Genomic DNA, 16463 nt, shown 5'->3' on the forward strand with positions numbered 1-16463 from the left:
GGTTTACACTTAACTCTATTGATAAACCCACCACAAAACAACTTTGTAAATGAACTGAACGGACACAGTATTGTGAGGCAGTTTTTTTTTAATTTTTTTATTATTTTTGTATGGAGAACTTTGTTGTAAAAAGACCATAAACTCTGCCCCAGCTTAACAACAACTATGGTACATTTCTAAATATACAATGCAAAGGCAAGGACATCTACTGTTGGTTTAATTTTACTCAGTCTTTGTGAATAAAATATATTGCAAGCAAATTTTAAAATAAAAACGCTACAAAAAAAAAAAAAAAAAAAATGCATAAGGTTAACGATTACCAGTAAATACTGAAATGTGAATATGCAAGCAATTTCCCTAATACTAAACTATGACAAAAGAAAAAAAAAAAACTTGCGTCAAAGAAGAAAAACGTAGGGCAGAACGACATTTAGACACATTTAGACAAATCAGTCTATTTTTGTCTTTTTCAAGAAAAATATGTAAAAACAAGATGCACCGTTTTGCTTTACACAAAAAAGTAACATATTCAGACTTGTTTTCAGATATCTTGAATTTGGATTGTTTTCTTACCTCAACCACACATTGTCTTTTTTTATAGCACAAATCTAACCATTTAGAGACAAATTGTCAGCGGGGTTTAAAAAAAAAAAAAAAAATTAAGATATATTTTTGTTTTAAAAGATGTTTAGTTAGACTGGAAAAACAACGGCAATTGGGTTTTTTGTTTTTTTTTTAAACTTAAGAACGTGACCTTGAGCGGGACCGAGATCGGGAATAAGATCGCGAGCGCGAATGTGAGCGAGACTTGGATCTGGATCTGGATTCCCTCCTCAGATTGGCATCTGGTGGCGTTTGTGATCTGGATCGAGAATGAGCTCTAGAGCGGTGTGCCCTGTCAGCCGCCCGGCCTTCGTCGCCGCTCTTGTTTCCCTCCTGAGATTTGGACCCAGACTCTCTGGAGACGTCCCTGTCGTTCACCGATTTGGATCGAGATCTGGACCGGGACCTGGATCGAGAATAGGAGCGAGCCCTCTTGTTCTCCCGCTTGCTCTTTTTGCTCGGGGGGCTGCAGCTCGTGCTATTATCCCTAGCGCTTTCACCTGCCCTTCGAGCTCCATTACTGCTCTCCTCCATCCTACCGCTCCTGCCCTTCGCCTTCTTGCTGGTCGACCTGCTGCGTGACCGTGAGCCCGAGGCCCTGGAAAGACAGAACGTATCAACACCCTTGAAGCCTCACGTAAATTATAGCGCAACTACTGCCCTCTAGAGGATTCATACATCTAAACTGTGCTTACGCTACAGTCATGAGAGAATATAGAAACTTGGATGTGATTAATTTTGAATGCACAGCGTATCAGGCGTAGGAGAGGAAGTTTGTCGAATTCATTCATTAGACCACCAACGCAAAAACACTGGAAAAAAACGTTATGAAATATAATTCTGTGAAACTGCATGATTATGAACAAAACGGCATGAAGGTATTTATGCATTGCATTTAGGTTTTGTTTTTTTATATAAAATGGAAGTATTGTACTGCACACAACCAACCAGACCTTTTAACGGTTTTCTAAAACAGAAAGTCTAGTGGGAAAGTCTTAAATTGACTTGCGTGGCCCACCTTGAGCGGCTGCTGGTTCGGCTGTGGCTTCGGCTCCGGCTCCTGCGGGACCTCCTGCTCCTGGAGCGAGACCTGAGGGGTGCAAGCAAGAAACTTTAAAGCACCTTTTACAACAAGGAATGTAAACTTAGCTCACAGCTAATATCGTGACATCAAGTTGTGACAAGCTAAGTCTCAGTTAAATGTCTCCCACCTCTTCAAAGCAAATAAATGTATTGACTGGTACCTGGAGGCGCTGCGGGAGTAAGAGCGGCGGCGTCTGGCACCAGGCCGGTCCTCGATGAGCCGAATCTTCCTTCCATTGACCTCGGTGCCGTCCAGTTTCTCCAGGGCTCTTTTCATGTCCGAGTACTGCCTGAACTCAATGACGCCCTCGTTCTTGCGGCCCTTGTTAGTGTCCGCATAAGTCACCTCACCAGCCTGACGCATGTAGTCCTGTGAATTCAGGACATGATGGTGACTTTCAAGAACATGCCGCTGATCATGTGACTGACTTCCTAAATGCTTACAGGTACATAAGGGTTTCAACTCTGTGCATCCTTAGGGTTTGCTAAAATGGTGGTTTCTAAATGTGATGTTAGCCTATTAGATTTAGTCTATTAGTAAATCTGATGTTAGCCTAAGTATTGGGACAATGTAAAAAAAAAAAAAAAAAAACAGCCTGGCTACCAATATTCAAGGAAATACCACCAGCCTCATCAGAAGTACTGCATCATGACCTTGACCCAAAACATTCTGGCAGTTCAGTCAATGAGTTTATCAGGGCAAAGAGACAGAAAGTCTTACACAAGCTCCAGATTTAAATCCGATTGAGCATGAATTTCACCAGCTGAAGAGGAGACTAAAAAGGCAGAAACTCTCCGAAACAAGCAACAGTTGAGATAGTCTGCATTAAAGGCTGGGAAAAGCTTTTAAAAGGATAAGACCAAGAGTCTGATGATTGCACGCGAGGGATCGGCAACCGAATAATAGCTTTTAATCTTTTACAGATGCCTTAAACGCGACTCTGGCGATATACAACAGGGCCCTTATTTGTAAGATTCTAAGAAACCTTTCAGAGAGCTCCAAATCTATCTGATTTTCTAGCTAGAAGTCTTAGCTTGAAAGTGATTCAGGACCACTCTGAGAGCAACTCTGATCTGAGCGAGGATGACAGTCCTTTGAAGAATGCGACTGCTTGGATGTCCAAGAAGGAAATTAGAGCGCTTTTTAGGAGCAGGGTGTATTATAAGCCCTGGCTTTGAAATTACTACCATATTGTTGTCCATTTGGGCGATCACTTTTCTTATAGAAGATTGTGATGGCCAGTTTAAAAAAAACTTTTAAATGTAACCGATTTGGGTCCAAGTTTGTTAAATGTAGCGATTACCTCCATGTCTGGTGCTACGGCATACCTGTCTGAGATGTTAAGACGCCTCTAATAAGATCAATCACTAATGTGTAGAGTGTCATGAATTGCGTGTTGCCCATTTAAAGAAAAACTTAAGCATCTTAACAGTCCTCGCCCGTGCTCCTAACAATTTGGGACCTTATGACCTCTTAAGGATTAAGATGCTTTCTGAATTAAGTTTTTCTTTAAATCGAAAATGCCCACATTTCTTAGAACGTGTTCGAATTTTGTTTCCAGAACTAAGACTTCATGAATACGGGCCCAGATGGGAATTACTTGGTAAAATACGTACGTGTTGAAACTTTTGACATTCTGCAGCACTGCCTTTTAATCATTTGCAGATGGATTAAGCCATATAGTGCTTTGGCTTCATTTCATTTGACCTTCATGTTAAAAACGACACTTTTGTCTGCAAGACCAATTGTTTCATACGGTCGTGATAAGGTCGAGACGTTGTTGATGATACCGTTACGTCCTTGCTAATGACATCTCTGGAGCTCAGTGTGACTTTGCGAGCGTCGGCGTACCTTCAGGTCCTGCCAGCTGCAGCGACTGGACAGATTTTCCACAATCAGCCTGTAATCTGTGCGAGTGGGCGGGCCGTACCTTTCCCCTCCTCCACGACCGTACCGACTACCTTCAGAGTGACGAGAGCAAGATGCACACCGTTCAGGGCAGGAAAGACACAACAGAGTAGAGACTCTGTGGATCTCACACACAGCAACACTTAAAAGATTTAGACTGAGACAGCAATAATCTCTACAAAATGATAGAAAAAGTATGTTTAAAAACTGAACTTACTTCAACTACAAACTGATTTTAAGTTTTAGAAAATCACATGAGATTGAGTAAATGACAATGTTTAGGTGAACTATCTTCTTCAAGAACTGAAAACATTCCACCAAATAACATACTTACGCTGCACTTAGATTAATTATTTGGGGAAAGGGAAATATGTCAAAAAAAACAAAACCAAAACACCTAAAAGAGCTCAAACCACATCTCCTAAACCCCTTGAGATCCTCACCACCCGGCTTAATGGGAAAAGCGGTCCTCTTTCACATTGGCTCGCTTTAATGGTCTGCCCAGGGGCCCAGTTTGGTCAAAGAGCCACACGCATGGGAAGGGGGACACCATGGCCGGCAAAAGGGGCAGGCGGTCAGACTCTTTTAATAAAACATTGAGTGTTAAATTTCTAGCTTTGACATAAGTTATTCCATTTTTTTAAAAATAAGAAACTCAATCATTGTATTGCAACAGTTATTATCTGCATATAGTGAAGCAGAAACTACAATACTCAGAATTGCTAGCCTAGTTCATCACGGTGATTCTTCATTCAGGGACACTTGAGCTTACTTGAGATAAATCCTCTTTTTAATCCCAGATATTCTTACATGGACAAAAAGATAGTCCCAACTGAAGAATCACCCAGCAGTTATATTCTAAAGATTACCACTCATACAATTTCACTACCTAAAAAAAGCTCAAAGAAACTGTATATGTAGTAATGTTTGGAATTTAATATACATTTTTCAGGCTTCTCATACAGAGACTGGGTGCTCTTAAAGGGACAGTTCTGCACTAGGCGTTTTATTTAATGCATTTATTTACTGCTACATATTTAAGTGTGTTTTGTTGTTATCCTTGGATGTTTTGTACTTTTGTGATGCATTAAAAAAAATAAAATATGATTTTTGCATACATATATATATATATATATATATATATATATATATATTTATATATCCTAACGTCTTTGTAAGCTGAATGAAGGTTGCGGTTTTATGATTTATGAAAAAAGATAATCCGATGCACTGATCATTTAAAACATCACCATTGAGTGCTTTAATAGAACTTTTCAGCGTTTATGTGAACTAGTAACTCAAACCAGTTAACTTCTAAAAGAAATAATCTTGCAATTCTTCGTCCTTCACCTGAAGACCTGCGCCGACCCTCTGGAAACGTCCATTACCGGTAAAAGCTTTACAAAGTACGATCACGGGCACCCCGAGCACCGAACCCTCCATTTGAGAAGCCTGAAAACATTCAGCGTCTGTACAGATTTCACTTCAAGTAGAGAAAATGATGCTCCTACGACAACACGAGCAGTTTTTGGTACATGGCGCTGCGAGAGTGTCTTACTTCTCCCAGATCTGCTGCCGCCGTCACGCCGCTGTCCTATGGTGTGCTCCACGATCACCCGCTTCCCGCAAAGGTCCTTGCCGTTCAGATCGCACACGGCGTCGTCCGCATCACGGGGGTCGTCAAACTCCACAAAGCCATACCTGAAGAGATGTCGGGTTGGGACGTTAAACGCAGATAATCATCCGTTTCAGATATTTGACTTAATGAAAAGGCGAGCTAAGTGCAGTTTTCAATGCACTCTATGGATCAAAATAATCTATTTTTATGTCACAAATCATTAGGATAATAAGCATTGCGTTCCATGAGTTTTTTTTTTTGTTGTTGTAGTGAATATTAATACACAATTTCTACATTAATAATACTAATTGCTAACTTTATTTGGACAACTTTTTTCCTTTTGCATGCTTAGATGCCAGACTTATCTAAATAGCTGGGTCTCAGCCAAACACAGCTGTATCCTAAAACCACACATCAACGGAAAGCCTATTCGTACAGTTTTCTGGTTATGCATAACTGTTTTTGTGCTCCGGAGTCGCATTTCCTATAGAAACAGCACGTTTAGGCACGAGTTATCGAAATGTTCGTACCATTTTTTTCCCCCTCAGCGCAGCCATTATTTTCATCGTCGAGCTCGCGTGTACGCTTTTTTTTAATGAACAATACAATTGCAATAAATTACGCGAGCACATAAACTCGAAAGATTACACATAAACTAAAAATATAACCACTAACGGTCGCGCTAATGTTGAAACGCTAGATAACATGAAACCTGACGATCATTCTAAAACGCTAAACTAAAACGCTCGTTTGATTAAAATAATCAGTTTCACTCAAACGCTGACCATATACTTTGTATTAAAAAAAAACATTTAAAAAAATAAATAATTTTATATCATAGTTAAACAGCATTTTTCACTGAGGTTGTTGTTCTGGACCCTGTTGCGTTTATAAAATAAATAATTTCAACTATATTTCATTTTTGGCGACTAGGACTGTAAAAAACAAAACGAAGCACTCAATCGAGGCCAACCTGGAAACAATGGAGTTTAGCCTGCTGTGCTAAAACCGCTAATAACTCCGCCTTAAAAACGCGGATTTAATTCCGACTTTATATTTCCAAATACATTTTAACGCGCAATTCATTATTAGGAGCGTTTTATTTATTCCGGGGCTGTGTTTTTATTCGCGTGGAGCGAAAGAAACATTAGCTTATCCTTCTTAATGTCTCGGGGGTCGCTTCGGCTGCACATTCGGTTCGCTCGAGTAGAGAGAATATTACTCACCCGTTTTTCAGATCTACTTCCAGAATCTTCCCGTAGCCTTTAAAAAACCTTTCTACATCTTTCTCTCTGGCGCGATAGCTCAATTTTCCCACGTAAACTCGAGACATTTTCCCGGTGCAGCAGCTCGGCGTGGAGAATCAGCAACAACATACGCGAGATTCAAAGTAAGAGTCCTCTATTCAGCGTTCTCCAAAATAAAAGTCCCGGCGCTTATCGTGATTGTGAAAATACCAAACAGCTGCTCGGTTGCTTTATTTTTCTCGTTAACTGACTTTGATCCCTAAAATAATTTAGATTACTTTTAATCAATCTAGAAATTAACTCGCACCAAGGACCCACATCCAACACTGTCCATGAAAAAAAACTTTTTAAATAAAACGAAACAATTGCTTTCTGATATATATATATATATATATATATATATATATATATATATATATATATATATATATATATATATATATATATATATATATATTCACTGCACAAGCTAAAAAAAGCTGCTGTTCGTTTTAAATAAAGTTTGTGTTCATACTGATAGATTTTGTTAATTCATAAACAAAAATTAATCTAAATATTTAGCTTATGTTTATCTTAAAATAGACTTCTTGGACTCCAGAATAATTCATGTATTTCATTTGGATTTATGATTGAAGCACGTTTTCAATGCCATCCTTTTTTAAATATCTAAATGAAAATGTAGAATGAAATACTTTATTTTATATATTTTGTTTATTATTTTTGTTTTGTTATATATATATATATATATATATATATATATATATATATATATATATATATATATATATATATATATATATATATATATTTTATTTTTTTTTTATTTTGCAAACTAAAGTTGGCTAAAGTGAAGATTTCTACAATACACAGCCTAACAGTCATTACGATACAAGTCAAGCGTGACACAAAACACACATTTTAAGCCTTTAGACTGTTCTTAAGAGAAGTTGGCACATGCATGACTGTAAAGTGCAAAGCAAAGGTTAAATCAGGCCCATGGAAAGACACGTTCTGTATTGGAAAGGGCTGCAGGAGACTGCATCAACAATTCCAGCGTTGCCTGGAGCTATAAACTTGTCCCAAAGCTGCTCTGTTATTACCGCAATTCTCCACAACACTGCAGTCAGAGAAAATGTCCTGGAGGGGATGATGAAGAATGTGCTCTTCCTGCTCAGCAGCTCCAGCTCTACCTCATAAAAGACGTAAGAGACTGCATAAGGGCCCTGCGTCCACCAGGGGGCCCCATGCCGTGCGTTCAGATATAATGTGTCTCCTGAAGCAGAGACTTGAAAGTTAGTTCACTGCTTTTTTGCAGCCGAGCCTTTCTCAAAGATCGTGTTGACAACCACAGAGAGGCCGTGAAAGAGAAAACTAAAGATCTGACATGAGCGAGTCACTCAAAGACTTCTTACAAGAGCTACAGACACAGCAGGAGGCGGGAAAAAAGAGCATGCTGGTTAGGTACTTTTTGAAGCGTGGCAGCTGGTTTCAGCTGGTTTAAGCTGGTTATAGGCTGGTCCTGAGCGGGAGCTAGTTCCTCAGGACCAGCGAATGACCAGCTGCCATGCTTCAAAACAAACCTAACCGGCATAATGTCTATTTATTTCAACAGTTTGCTGGCTTTAACGATGGAGCCAAGAAAGCAAGAAAAAAGTGGGCGAGGAACTTAATGTCCAAGCAGTGCTTAAAGGGATACTCCACCTCAAAATGATTTTTTTTGTCATAAATCAGTAACCCCGATGTCGTTCAAAACCCCTAACAGCTTGTAAATAACGACTTTATTCAGTAATTCATCTCTGTTGTGACAGAGTGCGTAGTGCTTTCAGCGGATATTCTCCAAAATGGCGCTACGATGATAGACCCAGGTAAAACAAACAAACAAGTAGACTTAATTAAAGTGCTCTATTTGTGCGCTTTAATTTTGTACTTGATAAACTAAAAACGATTCTTCAGTGATTATTTTGTAAAAAATGTATTTAGTTACCACTTGTAGCACACTAGAGTGTGCTAGTGTATGAAAGTGTGCTACGAGTGGTAGCTAAATACATTTTTAAAAACAGGTAGCATGTTAAAAGTGTATTTTAGTTTATATTCACGCTGTGTACAGTACACTTAGACGATCTTAAGTTTATCTTAAGTACTAAAGATAACATTTTTGTTCATTAAGTGCGTGAAAATAGAGTACTTTAATTGCATTACGGATGCGTACTTGTTTGGTAGCTCACCAGAATATTTATGCGCTTTCCTTGCAGGAGCTACAGACTCTTTTCTACTTAAAATGTGATGATTTCTTGTCCTGAATCATAACTTACCACTAGGTGGTGCTAGTGCACTAGTCCATAAACACTCCTGTACTAAATAATGCAACTATAGTTTTACTGAATATATGTTATATTATCTATCTCTCTATTATGGGTAATATGTTACTGCTAAACTCAGGTTAAAAACTGTAATATTCACACCGCGTAAAGTGTTTCCTACATTTCTTTAACAGATATGCATAGCAGTATATATGTTCACAAGTCAGCCTTATTAATCTAGTTTCCTTGAATGCACAGTTTTGAATGTTTGTGGAACATGTGGAAAGTACAACTGATTAAATAAACTTCAGTTTATAAGTGAAATATCTTTTTATTTAAGAACTTAACCAAAAGTAAACTAAAATCACAGATGATGATGATGATGATGAGTGGTATTATAAAAGTAGCTTTCTACATACATTTAGTGAGAATGTCTGAAAGATTGACGTTGCATCTCTAAATGTGATTGTTCATGAGGTGAAAATATATAAAAGACATTGTCCCTAAGTACCTTTATTTTTAAGAAACAGGCCTACCTTGTTGTGTAGCTCAGAGGTCCCCAACCACATCCATTTCAGCACACGAACAATTTTCACTCAGAAATACACTCCTTTATATACTCCTCCTCAGTCTTCTTTTCTGAAGAGGGCTTTGACTTCTCAGAAGGTGATTTTAGAGACATTTACAATCAGTTTTGATAGTCATTCTTCCCCAGAATGCAACGGGATTAGGCTGAGTTTGTTACGCAGACCTGGCAACCTCACTCAAAGCGTATGAAAGACTTTTGGTATAGAAAACATGTGGCTTGGTGATTGCAGTAGGGCACTGAAGATGGCATTTCTAAAGAAAAGGTATCTTAAAGTGTATCTTACTAGCATTAGGTGGTGCTAGTGCTTGTACATTTGGCCATAAACACTCCCCACTGTTTATAGATATTGTCCTGCACTAAATATGTGCAGTAATGATTAAAAAAAGATGATACATAGCAAATTCAATGACACTGTTGTCCTGAGATAAGAATTTTAATTTTTATGTCACATAAAATAACATTTCCCACATTTCTGGAATTTCATTCCATACAGGTACATGCATAGCAACACATTTTTGACTTTTTTTTTTCTTTTTTTTTTTTGAGCAGATTATTTTGTTTTTTTTTCTGTAGGAAAGATTACAACGAGTCATCCATACCAAGTGTAAACCCTTCTCCAGCAAGACTTCAATTTCTGGGGGTCCAAGTAAAAAAGTTACCCTTTCGTAATACTGCTTTAAATAATGTTTCATCTTTTAAAAAGTATTGCATTAGAAGCCAAATATTTAAAAAGAGATAATGAATCAACAAACACACGTACAGGTCACTTTTTAAGAAGAGTTCTGCATTGACAAGAAAAACATATGGAAGCATAAAGAAACATCAATGACAAACTAGACTCTACATGTATTGACAATTATTAATTCATAAAACTTGATTGCCATATTTAATGTTGACACATTTGTCAGCCAGAGGTTACTCCGCTATCTGTAGGTTTTTATTCATAATTTCTACCATTCACGTGGCTTCTTTCTGTAATTGTAAAAGAAACATTCAAGAGAACTTTCAACAAATCTGTTTTTCATCTCAGACCTGCATTTTCTTTTCAGAGCGGCAACTATTATTAAATAAATAAATACATAAAAACACAAAAAACTATCAACACACAGTATTCCCAACAAATATTTTAAAATGTTCTAATAAATGACCGTAGGATAAATCTCCTGATTTGATTGTCCTCCTGCTGCTGAGTACGCCAGCATGGAATTGTAAAAATGTCTTACGTCACTGACCACAAGGGGAGAAACTGGTGAAAATTGAATATGTCCACTTTACAGAAGAGGGGGCAAATGGTCACTTTTAATCAGCGAAAACAAAAGTGTCCATTGTACAATTCAAAACAGCGGGGACATCATCAAGGGGGACAACTTGGTAAGTTGTCCCCGTGTCTTTACATGTTTAGGGGCTTGGGCCCGCCTTTATAATGTGAATTCAAGATGTGATCTTGGTAACAGCTCTGACTTTTGTGGGTCCATTATTTTACGTGCTCTGCTGTGTGTGACGAGCAGTAGAACTTCTTGTGTGTTATAAAGTTTGAGAGGTTGTTGAACTGGATGTCACATGGACGGCAGTATTTTACGTTGCTTGCGGTGGCAATGGACCCATTTAGCGCTCTTTTGAAGCTCGTCGAGACTTCCTCAGTCTTTAAAGATGGCGCCAGCATTGTGCTTTCCTTGCAGTCGACGGGACTGTCTGCATGGCTCTCCGGTGTAGGGGAACCATGATGTTTATTTCCAGCATCTTCCATCTTGTCCTCAAGGTCAGGGTTGTCCTTTAAGGACGATGACTTCTCGGGGTCATCTGCGCTAAGATGGCTACCGTCGGGCATCGGCTGGTCTTTTTCCCCCTCACTGCCCTCGTTTGGACTCTGCCTCCGTTCGCTTTGTGAGACCAGCATCCCCGTAGCGTAATCAGTGGCTTTGATTTCATAGTAAGGCCAGATTTGTTCATCGGGTCTCATTTTCTTAGCAGGACTTAGGTAACCACCAGAGGGCTGAAACACACTCCTCACATCATCTTTTATCGGGACTGGTTGTGCCTCACTGGAAGCTTGGATGTCAGAAGTAGCATGCTCCATCTTTCCATGCAGAGCTGGGAGCTCAAAGAGGGCACTCTCTAAAAGGGTGCTAGTATTTCTAGGGCCTTCCTTTTTGATGCTTTTGTTCTCAGCGGAAGTGTTTTGCAAAATAGTACCTGGGCAGAAGTTCTGTTTGTGCTTGAGATAGTCCTCAACCTTGTTGAAGCTTATCTTGCACACAGCACACTCATGATAATCCATAAGTCCTTTAGAGGAAACCGAAGTGTTGCCAAACTGTGGCATGCATTTTTTACTGAGATCTATAGGTACATCGCCCTCTTCCTTAGAGATTGTATTACATTTTGACACAAGAGCTGATTTTGAAACTGTCAATGAAGCTTCTGGATATTTAGGTACTAACCCCTGGATCATGCTGTATCTCTGATGGTCCCTGAAGCTATCCAGTGTGTCCTTTGACATGTATGGACCTCCTATAGTGGGCATACCAAGAAATGATGGCATACCCATGGGAGGCATTTGTTCTTGTTCAGGAGTGGCCAGCTCATATGCCTTTCTTCTTTTACGGGGGCGCACTGCCTTCTGATTGGCTGCTCCTTTATTGTTTGCTCGTTTCACTTGAGGATCATGCCGAGTGGCACAATAATACTGCTTGTGCACCATGTAGGTCTCATGTCGACTAAAGGTGATCTTGCAGGCATCGCATGTTGTGTGGTTGGGGTCAGTTTCGGTGGTTGGCATTTTCTGGCTTTGTAAATCCAGCTGTGTACCATTCGGCCTCTCCTGCGCACCAGATGGAGTTGACGCTTTTTTAACTTGCACCGACAGTTCATCAGTTACTTTTCCACCTGCGATAGAATTGCAGGGGTTTGGCTCATGCCCTTTCACTTCAGAGGGATGGCAGGCATTTAGCATAACAGCTAAACTAGCTCCGATTTTTGGGCTTACAGTGCCTGCTGGTTTATCCAGAAGTCCAGGGAAGTCATGTGGCTTGTGTGTGTTTTCCCAGCGACTGTTGCAGTAGTGCTTCTTGTGCACCAAATAATTATCAAGGTTATTGAAGGTGATATTGCATTCAAAGCAAGTTGCTCCTTTTGGCACAAGTGTGCTGTACATGACCGGAGGGTAAGTATTTCCCCCGTGACGTAACCGACGATGGACCAACTCTGACATTTTGGCCAGTATCTCAGAAGCTTGCGGGCCCACCGTAATATCCTGTGAGAACGGTACATGTGGTATGAAGGGGGGTAAGGGAAATGCAGGAGGCAGGTGATGTTGAATGGGTGAAGAGGCTAATCGGGGACTAGAAGGTTCTGACTTCACTCTTGAGTATGAAACACTAGCCTTGTTTCCTGAGTTACCCTCACCCTTAGTGGATGTCTGGCTACTTTCTGTGCTTTCCAGCTCTGACATTAGACTTACATCACGATGTCCTGCGCTTTCCTGAAGGTCTTTCGTGTTTGCATTAGCTCTGGCTTGTTGAGGACTGCCTGCAATTCTGCTAGGAGAGTTATCAGCTTTGTCTTCTTTGAGTTTGTTGACCGTGCAGCTATGTCCATGTAGCTCCTGGTGTTTAACCAGTTCTCTAGGGGTTTGAAATGTGAAATGGCAGTGACCACATCTCAGGCCGGTTTGGGATAAATGGGAGAGGATGTGGTGCTGGAGTACCATAAGGGTTTCGGCAGTGTAGTCACAAATTGTGCATTTCAAGCTGCTTCCAGTGTTTATCTCATCTGACTTGAGACCTTGATAAATGAAAAGAAAGCAGAAAAGGTGTTAATGAGCAACAAACAATACAAAGTTGAGTCTAACCAAGGCATACATTTCTGAACATTTCCTTATCATCTATACCAGGGATGCTCAATCCTGTTCCTGGAGGACCAACGACTTACAGATTTAATTTCCAACCAGTTACAAATTGCTTACTTGGAAGTTTCTAGTGAGTCTGAAGAACTTGTTGAGCTGGTTTAGGTTTGATTAATTAAGATTAGTGCTAAAACCTGCAAGACCATGGCCCTCTAGGAACAAGTTTGGACAACCCTGCACTTTACCCTTAATTCCCTGTCCTTTCTCTACTTGAACTACCAAAAAACACCTTGCAGCCTGTCCATGAGACATCAAAATCAATCTAAAACCACCAATCATACCAAGACTGCCGATGTCCTGCAGAGTTTACCTCCAAACAACTCCAACAAACTTGCCTTAAAGTTTTTAGTGGGCCTGAAGACCTTGATTAACCAGTGTGTTTAATTGGGGTCAGAGCTAAATTCTGTAGGACAATGCCCTTTCAGAAACACCCCTAAAGCCCAAAATATGCTTCATCCATCCATGTTCCACACTCTGTACACATTATGCAATTTTAAACATCAGAGGTTTTCGAGATAAAAGTTGAGAGTCTATTAGGTAGTACAGTGCATGTGTCAACCTTGTCTATGTGTGCTCATTTGCATTTGAGCACACTTTGAAGGTGTGTGTATGCAGCTGTGCATGAGATGGAACGGAACACGGATAGTGAAGTATTCCTGGACCTTAAACTAGACCAGGGATAGGCAATGTCAGTCCTGTCCTGTAGATTTTAGCTCCAGCCCTAATCAAACACACCTGAACAAGCTAACCAATGTCTTAAGGATTACTAAGGCAACAGGCAGGTAAGGTTTTTTTCCAGGGTTGAAGCTAAACTGCAGGACAGCGGCACTCCAGGGGCCATGTTGCCTGTCCCTGAACTAGACCAACCTGACCAGACTAGTTAAACAAGTGTGTCTTTTTTTATTTGTGACTGGTCAAATGGTTATCTGAAAAAGAATGTCTTCTTGGTCTACTCACTGTTATGTGTGGATAAGTGCATTTCCAAGGCATGCGAGCCTGCAAAGCTCATATTGCATTGGGGGTATGTGCAATTTCGAAGCATTTGATGGCTGATATTGGCGTTTTTCTCTGCTACCATCTCAGGGTCCCTTTGTCGCCCACTGCAGTAATACATAAGGTGGGCCTGGAGGTTTCTTTCACTCCGAAACCAGATGCCACAAGCCTTGCAGGGGAAGATGTCTTCTACAAAGACAGAAATGGACACAAGCATATCCGTACTGTATTACCTAAAGCTTGTGAAAAGCCAGCATCTAAAATTGCATACGTTAAATTCAATGGGGTCAAGAACTCTGAGACCACTATTTTTAATACAATATTATTTAGAAACCTTGAAATAGAGCAGAATAATTTGTATTTGTTTTAAAATATATTGCAGCTACAAAACATGTTTGTCCAAGTTTAAATGCTTTTCAGCAATTTACAACAGAGAGCATTATTCAAATAATATAACAATTACTATAAATTAAATTCTAATAATATAAGGCTCAACAGCACATCAAAGATGGTTGATGGGATGCAGTATATCTATAATTCTGATTATGCAGTAAAGGGATGAACCACACAACTGAACCCTATAGACCCCATTAAAGCAAACGCACTGTTGTTTGCATCAAATTCTTGTTAGCTATGATTAGAGAATGGAAGAGGGTAAATATCTAATTCTTGCAAAACTGAAGGTCAGCCTCGACCCTTGGTAATTCTCTTATCCATAGCAAACATGCACATCAGAGCTGTGATGACTCTTTGACATGGATTTCCATTTTTAACCAAGCACATTAATCAGTCTATCCACTGTGGCAGAGGCCTGATAATGCAGCACTCACTGTTGATGATAGCGCCGGGCAGTATGGACGCCATGGCTGCTTGCTGAGGAAGGAGTTGGATGCCGTCCAGCTGTCGGGCCGGGTACATCCCTTGACCGTAGGGACTTTGGGCTGGTGTTTGAAGATGCGAGTGCAAATCCACCACACAGGCTGCAAGTTCTTCTCCTTCCATGATGTTTTTAGTTGTGGAACACCACACATGTCCTCCTGTGAGAAAAGGCAAAGTTTACATTTATTAGAGGATTTTAAAGGGGTCCATTTAGCCCTGCCCACCGATTTGTGCATGCGGTTTTTATGAGAGGCAAATGCACAGATCTAGAGAGCAAACAAACTGATGAGAGAGTGTAAAAACAGGACAGGATTTTTTTTATGTAAGTATCTGGGTAACATTATAAGTGGACCTCTGAGAACACTACGTAAAAGTAGAGTTCATAACCATTTGAAGAAAGTTATTTATGATATCTGAGGTCCCTCTGAGACTGAACGACGTAAAGATTTTGAATGATAATGGGTTTTTTTCGCTTTGTTTTATTTGAACCCTATTGACTTCCATCGTGTAAAAAAGAGGTTAAGATGTCCGCATCAAAAGAAATTCACAAAAGTGAATTTAAGTCCTTAGAACGCAAATGAAATAGGTTTTTGGGAATAAAACTAGGTTATATATACCTTTACTGTTCCAAAGAAGAATTTTGGTCACACAAGTTTGAAAAGCAAAAATTTATAAATTAATTGATTAATTTTAACGCTATAACTAGAATTTGATGAGAAGCATCTTTGGTTTATAAAATCCTGATGAAATTAATTTTCCAAAAGTCTAATAAAGATCGTCCAGATGACAATGAACCCATGAAACAGACCTTGTAGTAAAATATGTTAGTACATTTAGTTTATTCCTAACAGTGAACCATAACTGGTGCTTTCTACTAAAATTCACTCAGAGAACAATTTTTTTCTTTCCTGGCATTGTAGTGTATATCAACTTGTTTTTCAGAAACAGCAGTAGTAAGCTTCCGCTTTTATCTGTTCTCAACTAAATACGCAGAAATCAGCCTAGTGGTAAATAGAAACATAATACATTTTGAACCCACATACAGCACGCTGTCCTACACACGAATGCATTGCTTTGAAGCCGCAACAAACAAGTGAGGGACAAGTGTATTACCGAAGACGCTGCCGCTAAAGAGAATGGACATCTCGGATAAAAGTACAGCATTATCAAATTGAAGGGCTGCGGATGAAACATTCCACTGGAGTCCGCAGAACAAACTCATTAGCCGGTTAAAAAGAAGAGGAGTGCTTTGTGACTGAGATAACATTTATCTGTCTAAATGACGGACTTTCTGTCTGCGCGTCATCTTCCACTGAGGGGATTAAAGTTTTAAATATGACT

At 39.6% G+C, this 16463-nt stretch overlaps 2 protein-coding genes across 3 annotated transcripts in view; both read right to left on the reverse strand.

Annotated features, from left to right (window-relative positions):
• Nucleotides 1-70: 70 nt before the first annotated feature.
• Nucleotides 71-6618, reverse strand: srsf4 (serine and arginine rich splicing factor 4). The gene is made up of 6 exons (XM_043217898.1): nt 6440-6618; nt 5154-5296; nt 3539-3648; nt 1848-2056; nt 1622-1693; nt 71-1201 (listed from the first exon to the last, which is right to left on the reverse strand). The coding sequence occupies exons 1-6, from the start codon at nt 6544-6546 to the stop codon at nt 742-744; spliced, it is 1101 nt and encodes a 366-aa protein (XP_043073833.1). The 5' UTR covers nt 6547-6618; the 3' UTR covers nt 71-741.
• A 3132-nt stretch (nt 6619-9750) lies between these two features.
• zfpm2b (zinc finger protein, FOG family member 2b) overlaps nt 9751-16463 on the reverse strand; it is a 49320-nt gene continuing 42607 nt past the window's right edge. Inside the window, exons 6-8 of one of the 2 annotated variants that reach the window (XM_043218502.1) lie at nt 15074-15280; nt 14208-14432; nt 9751-13129 (exon numbers count right to left, since the gene is read on the reverse strand). In XM_043218502.1, the coding sequence (XP_043074437.1) occupies nt 10824-13129; nt 14208-14432; nt 15074-15280 (2738 nt within the window). In that variant the 3' untranslated portion in view covers nt 9751-10823. The remainder of the gene's footprint in view (nt 13130-14207; nt 14433-15073; nt 15281-16463) is intronic. The other variant, XM_043218503.1, reaches the window with a different exon arrangement.

This window comes from Puntigrus tetrazona, chromosome 19 (genome assembly GCF_018831695.1).
Source record: "Puntigrus tetrazona isolate hp1 chromosome 19, ASM1883169v1, whole genome shotgun sequence".
Taxonomy (NCBI): Eukaryota; Metazoa; Chordata; class Actinopteri; order Cypriniformes; family Cyprinidae; genus Puntigrus; species Puntigrus tetrazona.

What these genes read in the sequence shown, in the direction of transcription:
- srsf4 (XM_043217898.1), bottom strand. Translation starts at nt 6,546, where the DNA reads ATGTCTCGAGTTTACGTGGGAAAATTGAGCTATCGCGCCAGAGAGAAA. An exon ending in GCAGCTGGCAGGACCTGAAG is followed by an intron (nt 2,057 to 3,538) that starts GTACGCCGACGC and finishes CTGAATTCACAG; the next exon opens with GACTACATGCGTCAGGCTGG. An exon ending in CGAACCAGCAGCCGCTCAAG is followed by an intron (nt 1,202 to 1,621) that starts GTGGGCCACGCA and finishes CTGTCTTTCCAG; the next exon opens with GGCCTCGGGCTCACGGTCAC.